At 35.1% G+C, this 9741-nt stretch overlaps 3 protein-coding genes across 3 annotated transcripts; 1 reads left to right on the top strand and 2 right to left on the bottom strand.

Moving 5' to 3' along the window:
• Positions 1–204: 204 nt before the first annotated feature.
• On the bottom strand, positions 205–2304 carry LOC139814669 (exopolyphosphatase PRUNE1-like). Its single transcript, XM_071781104.1, has 6 exons — positions 2111–2304; positions 1782–2023; positions 1434–1705; positions 1118–1350; positions 877–1035; positions 205–796 (listed from the first exon to the last, which is right to left on the bottom strand). The coding sequence occupies exons 1-6, from the start codon at positions 2156–2158 to the stop codon at positions 614–616; spliced, it is 1137 nt and encodes a 378-aa protein (XP_071637205.1). The 5' UTR covers positions 2159–2304; the 3' UTR covers positions 205–613.
• Positions 2305–2739: 435 nt separating this feature from the next.
• On the top strand, positions 2740–5072 carry LOC139814670 (methionine aminopeptidase 1D, mitochondrial). The gene is made up of 6 exons (XM_071781106.1): positions 2740–2880; positions 3247–3507; positions 3941–4132; positions 4240–4390; positions 4483–4593; positions 4768–5072. Exons 1-6 carry the CDS (start codon positions 2800–2802, stop codon positions 4956–4958), a joined length of 987 nt encoding a protein of 328 aa, XP_071637207.1. The 5' UTR covers positions 2740–2799; the 3' UTR covers positions 4959–5072.
• A 125-nt stretch (positions 5073–5197) lies between these two features.
• Positions 5198–6678, bottom strand: Prosbeta7 (proteasome subunit beta type-4). The gene is made up of 5 exons (XM_071781107.1): positions 6525–6678; positions 6067–6273; positions 5730–5876; positions 5461–5659; positions 5198–5389 (listed from the first exon to the last, which is right to left on the bottom strand). The coding sequence occupies exons 1-5, from the start codon at positions 6656–6658 to the stop codon at positions 5300–5302; spliced, it is 777 nt and encodes a 258-aa protein (XP_071637208.1). The 5' UTR covers positions 6659–6678; the 3' UTR covers positions 5198–5299.
• Positions 6679–9741: the final 3063 nt, after the last annotated feature.

The following is a 9741-nucleotide window of genomic DNA, read 5'->3' as shown; positions in this document are numbered from 1 at the left end:
GTAGATGTATATTAAATACGTATATTAATTAATGAATATAATATGTACAGTAATTATATACATGGCCTTATACTTATCGTTAATGAAACATACGTTTACTAAGGAATATATATATTTCAACAAAATTAATAAATCCTAATATGACTGAGTAAGGAGCGGGAAACATCATGTAGTAAAAAAGGTATCCTAAAGAACACAAGAAAGTATTCGAGTACGTTTTTATTAGCAAATTATACCACCGCAGTATTTTTTAAAATTCTATATTCTATATGTATTTACGTGATATTTTCTTAAGGCTCCTGGGTACTCGTCGCGGTAGAAATAAGATCATGTTGGAATGTGAGAAAGAAGCGAGAAATAACACGTTAAAAATTCTTGCGTAGTATTTCCAAATAAAAAGATATTTGACTTAACTTCAACTCAGAATATTTTCGGAGTCTGCTGAAGTGATCTGCAGTGTTATTTTAAGCAAATATCTTTTTATTTGGAAATACTACGCAAGAATTCTCAACGTGTCAATTCTCAACATTTCTCGCTTATTATTCTTCCATTGGAGAGAGTTCTTGTTTCTACCGCGACGGTACGTCGCCATTGTCAACGCGGAGTTCTCGGCTCAGGGATCAGCCTTAAATCCATGCAATAACGTCGTTCTGTGTACAATCGGTAATATCTGTTTGCGTGTTACCTTCAGATTTCCTTGTCTGTACAAATAGATGATATATTTCTCTTTTCGAATTTCTTTGATAAATTCTAAATCTAGAGATGGCCGAGTAGATTCAGCCAACGCTCGAATTATCTGTGAAGAAAGTAAAAGGATATATATACTAGAATGTGCTGAGATAAATTTTTATGACAATTACATTGAATAATACTTACGTCATTCGCAAATTGATTACATAATGTTGAAAAGATTGCAATATCTCTAGATACACGTTCCTTCGTCATACCTTGCCCGATGAGAACAACGACATTGCAATTTCTTTCGTTGGCAAACTTTTCAATGACCTCTTCCGCATTTTCAAGCATGAGGAAATTCTAGAATTTATTTATGAATTACGTTGTAAATTAGTTTAAAAAATTAGTTCACAATATTAATAAAAAATTCTAGACAACGCACTTCTACTAAAATGGAAAATCCAACGAGAGGTATTCCAAGTGTCACTTTTAGATCCTTAATCATAATTTCTTCGAGAGTTAATCCAGTGAAGTCTGTTTTTGCATGCATAATCTTGTTAAATGTCTCAGTTCTGTCGGACGTGAGTTTACCTAGTTGTTCAAGAGCATTTAGTACGTCGACGTCAGTAGCAGTTGCTCGTTCCAACATGTTAAAAGTGTCGATTAATATTGGACCTGTAGAAAATATTGAATACTATATAATAAAAATCGTTTTGTGTCTGTTAAATAAAAATCTATTATCCAAATATAATACTTACCTCGCAAGAGGCTCGCAAGTTGCTCGTCCACTATATCAGGATACTTCTGTAGAACATTGCGTGCAACCAGGGTGGCACAACTCCCAATGATTTCTACATTTAACAGTATGTTGGGCCACTCCCAGGCTGGATTCAACGGCCGATGATCGATAATTGTCACGACTGAAGATTTCAACGCCAAATCTTCCTCTTCGAGAGTATGATGATCGACCAAAATCAGCTCAAGCCTCCTGTTAGCGTCGCTCTGCACATTTTGCAAATCAATCTGATCTCTGCCAAGAGTAATATAATAATAGCAATCAAATAGCACAAAGCTCAGACTGTTTTACCAGAATTCGAGGGACTTACCTAAATGTCAGCAAGTTCAACGGGATGCCATGGGATTTTAGGCTGTAAATCACTTCCGTTTTAATGCGTAACTCTTTTTCCGGGATATTCATGACTGGTATTACGGTGACGTTAGCGAATCCATTCTTCTTAGCGTCAAGGTACTCCAACAATCCTTGGACCAGGGCGCATACAGCGGAATCCAGGTCGCACGTCGGATTTCCCATGACAACGCGAATCGTTTGGTAAGGCGGCAACTGGGACTGCAATATAACGTAGCAGATAAAACAAACGTTGAATGTAAAATAACAATAAAGTGTTCTGAGACTGCAACAAATGCAAATTGTTACCAAGGGGATTTTTGAGGCATTAAGAAATTCCTCCATAGCTTCTTGCATTTCCAATCAATTTCCTCTTCTTTCTTTTGGATAGAGACTGATAGAGACTTGTTTGCTTGTTTCTCGATTTCCCAACACTGTCATATACTGTATTTTTTTTTTATTTGCTCCTTTTAAGGTTTTAGAAGCGTAAGCGCCTTCCTTCAGTCGCGCTTGAGTCGTGGACGTGTTCGGACATGTTTTGTACTGATTGTGAATAAATTTTTGAAGATTGCTTGATGCAATCACAATTTCTACTCAGACTTGCACTAATTTAATTCCATTCAGACTTCGCTACGCAATCAGTAAGTCAAGCTTTGTTATAAACAAACAGTGGCAAATCTGGCCGTATTGTCCGCTGAAAAGCGGCAGGAGCAAATAAAAAATAAGAAAGAAGAAAAGAAGCGTAAGCGCCTTCACATGCTGTGTACTGTGATCATAATCATAGGTTAGTTTTCTTTATTCGTTCAACGCTTGGTTTATTAACGTTCTCGTTTCTCGTGCACATGCGCGAATTGGCCAAAAGGAAAGAGAGAAAACAGAGAACGAAACTTTTACGGAAGGAAGAAATCACATCCACATCCAGATCACATGTCGAATTGATTTGATTTGCGACAAACAAGATCACATCGCAAGTAGAACGGAGGTAAATATCGAGGAACATGCGCTCGAGCAGAGACATCATTCAAATGGCACAATCCTCTAAATCATACCTTCTGAACATCCTCAAGACTATGTCAAGGGTACGTTTCTTTTCACCTATAAATTAAATGTGCATTCATTAATTTATTTTCATCGTAGCTAAATATCTTTATCTTGAATAATTTGGTTTGTAAAAGAGAACTGCGGCGAAGACCATACACGTTTTATTAATTGTCAATAATTGTTTCTTTTTGGAGTTACATTGTTCATCTTATATATAATTTCTTATTATGAACAATAGAAATAAAATGGTTTTCTTTCATCTTTTAGATCCCTTGAATAGTAATATTGCTTTCTTTTTGTCATCAGATTATATAATAACATTGTTTTCTTTGTATTAGATCAGATTAACGTAAGAGATATCTGTATCAAAGCAAAAGAATTTAACTATAAGATGTTTGTTTTAGGCTGGAGGTGTAAAAATACCCAGATTTGTCGACACCCAAAATGACAATTCTTTCGGAAAATACGCCGTAGTCCAACCTTGGCTGGTTTCTGAAAAAGTCATCGTACCTTCATACATACCCCAGCCATCCTACAGCCAGTCGGCGGAACCTAAAAATGGACCGGCGACACCCGAGATCAAAGATGAATGTCAAATAGAATGTATGAGGCAGAGTTGTAAACTTGCTGGTCGCGTTCTGCGTCAAATTAATGCATTGATTAAGGTGAATTATTCTCCACATATTGTATAGGAATCTAGATTCATGTTACCTCAGTCATCAGCTTTAGATTATAAATAATTTGTAGATTAAAAGAGATACAATGAATCTGAAGCTCTATACACAAAGAATATCTGAAAGATATGCATGAGTTTTGGGCGCAAGTTTTACAAACTGAAATAAGAAAAGTTCATATCAATTCATCATTCATTATTGCATACTTTTAAAATCCAAGTGCATAAGAATGTTACATGTATGTTGTAAATCAATATTTAATTGAGAAGTAATATTTTAAGATCGAGTAACGTCCACTTATATATATTTCTTGTCTTTTCGACTTTCTAGAACGCATTCCTAAGGATTATTAATAGCTTAAATACACATCATATATCATGTACTACAATAAGCTTGAATGTAAGACGAAATTAATATATGCTAGCCAGGTATCACAACCGATTTTCTTGACAAGCAAATACACGATATGATTATTGGCAATGGAGCTTATCCCAGTCCGCTCAACTACCGTGGCTTTCCCAAGTCTATATGTACGAGTGTTAATAATATCGCTTGCCACGGTATTCCAGACAACAGGCCTTTACAAGAAGGAGATATGCTCAATGTTGACATAACAGTGAGTAGCTTTATCTTTAATGAGAAATGTTCTATGAAGTCGTATTTCTTTATCAGCCCGAAAATATGTTACAAGTTATTAAAATATTTTAATTTTTGTTTAAGTAGGTATATCTTAATGGTTATCATGGCGATTGCTCAGCTATGTTTCAAGTGGGTGAAGTAGATTCAGAAGGCAAACGATTGATAACGGTCACGGAATTATGCTTGAAGTCAGCTATTGAAATATGCAAACCAGACGAACGTTTTTGTAATATTGGTAATGATATGCATTTAATTAAAAGTCGACTCGTTGACGTGCTATTACATTTATTTTTATATTGTGTATATAATCTTTCCATTTCTTTTCAGGTAATGTGATAGAAGAGACAGCAAATAAACACAATTTGAATGTAATACCTGGACTTTTGGGTCATGGTATTGGAACTTATTTCCATGGTGCTCCAGATGTTTATCATTTTGGTACAGTGAAAATACTCCATTATTAATATTATCGCGTGTTAGCTCATACGACCAATAGGAAATTTATCTGATTTGTTTTTTAGATAAAATATTTCTCGATTGCTACATACCGTAGATAAGTCAAATCGTCTTATATGTATACTGATATTTTGATCTCTCTTTTCTGTTTTGCAGCAAATGATTTTCCTGAGAAAATGAAAGCAGGCATGACATTCACCATCGAACCAGCTTTAAGTCAAGGAACAACGCAGATCGAAATTCTGGAAGATGGCTGGACAGCTTGCACTGTCGACAATTCTAGGGCAGCTCAAGTTGAACATACAATTTTAATAACAGATACTGGATGCGAAGTACTAACCCTCTAGTCTATAATCGGTATTATTGTTATTTATACAAAAAGTATCTATTAAATGTTATTTCCGGTATACATATAAATTAATTTCCATATACGTTTTAATGTTGCAAGTATTATGTCGCGTTTTTACGCGTAAAAATAAATATTAAATAGAATTTATGTTATTATAACGAAGATTATTAGTATGGTTACTGAAAATAATATTTTCTTATCCTTACATGTATATATGTAATGCAAATAAATGTATAATTGATGAAAACTTGTTTTAATTTATTCATCAAGAGAGAATCGATCTTCACCATGGACGCTTTTATTATAACTTATTTTAAAGGAATAAGAAAACATAATTTTTTACAAAACAGCAGGTCCCCAATAACTGTCTAAGGTTAGCGGTCCTTGTATTTCGACTCCGTTTTCTTTTGTGACAATGCCAAGATGATACTAAAAAACAGAGCAGGTTGACAATACAATTAAAATTATTAATTACACACGTACGAATTTTAATAGTTTACCTTTGGGAAAGATCTTGCGTCTCTGTAGAAAAGAACTTGCATTACTTTGTACAGAAGTTCGATAGCTTCCTCCTTATTCATTTGGTTGTTATCCTCGTAAGCTTTTCTCAATATAGGCGTTGCCATGTAAGCACCGTATCCAGTCGCGATAACAGGATCGTTGTAAGCTGTCCCAAGCTTATCCACAGTTCCTAAAAATCTGAAAAGGCAAAACTGCGATTTACGATGTACTCGAAGACACGAAGTGTGTTGAGGAAACATACACTTACGGTTCTCCATTTTCCAAACCAGCAATAATAAAATTGTTCCAAAACGGATCGAAATTTGATCGTCTGTTATACATGACACGCGTTAGCCAGCAATGCAATGCCTTTGGCTTTAAACTAAATCCATCATCCAAGCATTGCTCCTCGAGACTGAAACAAAAGTGTTGTCGTAAATTAGAGCTTTTGATACTTATAGGAAACTCTAATATATTCTTATATCGTGCAATAACTTTACAAAACTTTTATTAGTTTATTACATAGCACTCTACGTAATAAACTAAGATGTATTATTTGAAGAATATTAAATACATGTAAAAAAAAAAACTATGCTGAGGCTCACATCTTTTTTTCCACATAGCTCTTGATGCACTGAAAATCCGCATAATCTCCGGACGCACCAAGGATGATGTTATCATTAACTTTCATAAGACGTTCCAGATTTCTGTAACGAGCGAGCGATCCGTAAGATCCTAGGACGTCTGCCGCTATAACAATTCCATCTTTGAATTGTATGCCAATGACAGATGTGCCAGTTGTTATAGGAGACCTGTAAACAATAGAATGAGAGTTAAAGTAAGCACTTATCATATCTTCATACCATTTCGGAAGTTTATCTAGTACCAGTCTTAAGTATTTTGAGTTTTACTTTACTTTGTCGCTCTGTAAAAGAGAAGATGACTGAAGATGACATGCGAGATTTGCATCATCACAGGAATGTACAGGTTAAGAAACTTGTACGTCAAGAAACTTTAAACTAAGAGGATGGAAACGTTTGTAAATTATCGGATGAAAACGTACTGTGATTTCTGGAATCCACCGGTGCCGTACTCGCTGCCGGGAAAGTGATAAAATGCACCAGGAGTCGGCCCATTGTGCCACAGGGGCGAAGCGTCCTTACCAGCAAACGCCATTTTTAACAACTTAAAGGCCATCGCACATCGCACGACGCACACAAAATTGCATAGGCTGCATAAGCATAGCATAAGACCGCTGGACCAATGAGCATCTCATGTAAATCAATATGGCGACTTTATGCTGGATGCTCATTGGTTTAGCGCTCTTATGCTAGGTCTACAATGCGAGTCGTAAAGTCGTGAGTCGTAAAAATTGACCAATCACAGTCGATTATTCTCCTCAAATTCGATTGTGATTGGTCAATTCTTACGACTCACGATTTCACGACTCGCATTGTAGACCTAGCATTATGCTACGCAGCATAGCCTACGCTTATGCTAAGCTATGCATTTTGCGATGGCCTTTAGCGTTTATACATGTTTCTTTAAAACCGGATTTATAATAAGTCCACATCTCTTGGTATATATAGATTTATAAATACGGTTTTATAACATCGGTGTATAGTAAATGTTCCACCGGCCATCCACCGGCCTGCGCTTAATCCACCGATTTTCCACCGACACGGATTCCTGATAAAAGTAATGCCTCGTCTACAATGGATGTATTAAGTGGTATTAAGTCGTAAGTCGTAAGAATTGGCCAATCACAGTTCATTATTCTTCGATCGCAAGACTGTGATTGGTCAATTCTTACGACTTACGACTTAATACATCCATTGTAGACCAGGCTTAACATTTTATTAAATTTTAATTAATAGCACAGAAAATTACGAAAGATATTACAAGACTGTTATTTGGGATCGTTAAAAGTCGATATACATAACTTTGACGCAGATTTTCATAATAGCATCCTTGAACTTTCAACTACACACATAATCCTGCATTATTTTCTGAAATTACATTATTGCATTATTTTCTGAATACATTTATACAGATTGAAAACTTCGGAAATGCGGGCTTGCTAATTAAAATGCTTATTACCCAATTTGACGAAATTGTTGCTTCATGAAAGTGGATATATGCTCTTAAATTATTTATAAAGAATATGTTGGAACAAAGATCTCCAGTATTTTCTCTCTCTCTTGAACCATTTCTTATATTTTTTTAAATTTACAAAAGTATGAATATTAAAGACTGAATGAGTTTTCTTGTATCAATATTGACAAAAAGAAGGTAACACTCTAAACTCTTTTATAGTAGGAATAAATAATATATATGCTTTTACATATATTAAATTATAAACAAAATGACAGTTTTATATATAACACACTACAGCAATTATTTTAAATATAAAAACACTACACTAAAATGAAAAATAACGCTAACGTCTTGTAGTTCACAATTTTGCCAAGTGTGACGTTATGCGTCAACGCGGACTTGACAATCGAGCCAGCCAGCAGGAGATCTATAAAGTCTTCGAGAGACCCAAAAAGGCATTGGGACAAAACAATTTTCAAATTGCAAAAAATTAAGTTCCAAGAGGCAAAAAAATGGCATACCGCCATCTGCAGTGCCTGCATGTGGAAGCGTCAAATTACCCTCTTTGACCGATTCGATTACCCCCCAATTTGGAAAATGATCTCGCGGTACTTCGAGAGGCGTGAAGACTCAGGACCGTGCAGGCATGCAAATCCGTGTGATCGTGAGCCACGAACGTGCACGCGCAATCGGGAGTCTGATACACGAAAGCTACTTAAAGCTTACGATAAACGTGGAACAACACCTACTGAACAGATCTACTAAAACTCTATACGTTAAAGTGATGCGATGTTCAGTCGTGTCCCTAAACACCCGCTTCCGAAAGTTCAAACTTTTCAGGCGCTATATAAACGTACTCTATCGATCTGTGAGCGCATGCGAGAAACCAGCAAGATCTCTTCTTGATGTCGCAGGCGTGTCTGCCGTGATCAAATATCGTCCCGTACAACTCCATGAAATGCTTCAGAAACGTAGAAAGTCGTTATGACATTGTTAAAACAGTCCCGCGATTATTATCTAAAAAATCGGACGCAGCGAAGAGTAGTCGTGAAGATAGTGGCCATCTAGTGATAGATTCTGTCGCTTCTTCTTCGTCATATAAACAAAACATAGCGTTGCGTGTTATTAATGTTTAACGTTCGTTAGATTTCAGTTTTTATAAAAAAAAGTCTGTGAAATTATATTCACTTCGTGGCGAATTAGGTGTGCTAGAATTAGGTAAATTATGACATGTAATTAGATCCAAAAATAGTTTTCTTTGCAACCATAAAATTACATTTAATACATTTTACATGGAAAAAAACATAGAAAGTAAATCAATCGAAGACTTGAAACAATGCTAAAGAGTAATATATTTATATAAAAGAAATATGTATGCATTATATATAGGAATTTTACATTAACGTGTTTGTGGAAAGTCATAAACAAAATTTTGTGTATAATACTTTAAGCATAATACTTTATCAAGAGTCATTTTTTTTTAGTAACACTTTAATCAAATAGTATCATAATGTCATAATATTGCCCAGATACATGTAGCACCTCTTTCATTTATATGCTTCTTATCAATTTCGACAGCAATTAGCTTCTCATTCTTCAAGCTGTAATTAGTGGACATTTTATTGTACAAAAAATATAACTTCTTTTAAAAGAGGCTGCTTTTTCATGTACCCGTCGCTGTGTATATCACATTTTTCTTTATTAAATTTGTGACTTTCTTTTTTCGTGACATTTTCAATTTTTTAATCTAACTTCCCTTACATTTTTGTAAATTATATATGTATATTACTATGCAAAGAAAAGAAATACATAGTCCCGTATAAATAATCACAATTGTTCTATTTTTCAAAACAGTTGAAAGTTCGAGGGTGCTATTAAAAGTCATGTATATCGTTTTTTAACAATCAAAATAATAGTCTTGTAATCTCTTTCGTAGTTTTCTGTGCTAACAAATTAATCAAACGTTTCGTATCGGGGAGCACTATAATGCATTTAACAATTAATGTGCGAAACAAGAACCACCTATTTCGAGTGATTTCTTTCGTGATACAACCTATCGATTGAGCCTATATATACTCAGAATTTGATCGTTTCAGCCTTTATTGAGATTCGATAATCTAAAAGGGTTTCTCAACTAGTCAGCTCGTATAGATATATACACGGTCTGCCTCGCTGTTGCACGT

Source organism: Temnothorax longispinosus, chromosome 6 (genome assembly GCF_030848805.1).
Source record: "Temnothorax longispinosus isolate EJ_2023e chromosome 6, Tlon_JGU_v1, whole genome shotgun sequence".
In the NCBI taxonomy this organism is placed as follows: Eukaryota; Metazoa; Arthropoda; class Insecta; order Hymenoptera; family Formicidae; genus Temnothorax; species Temnothorax longispinosus.
The sequence above is the reverse complement of the archived record's forward strand: the minus strand, read 5'-3'. Positions and strand labels throughout refer to the sequence as shown.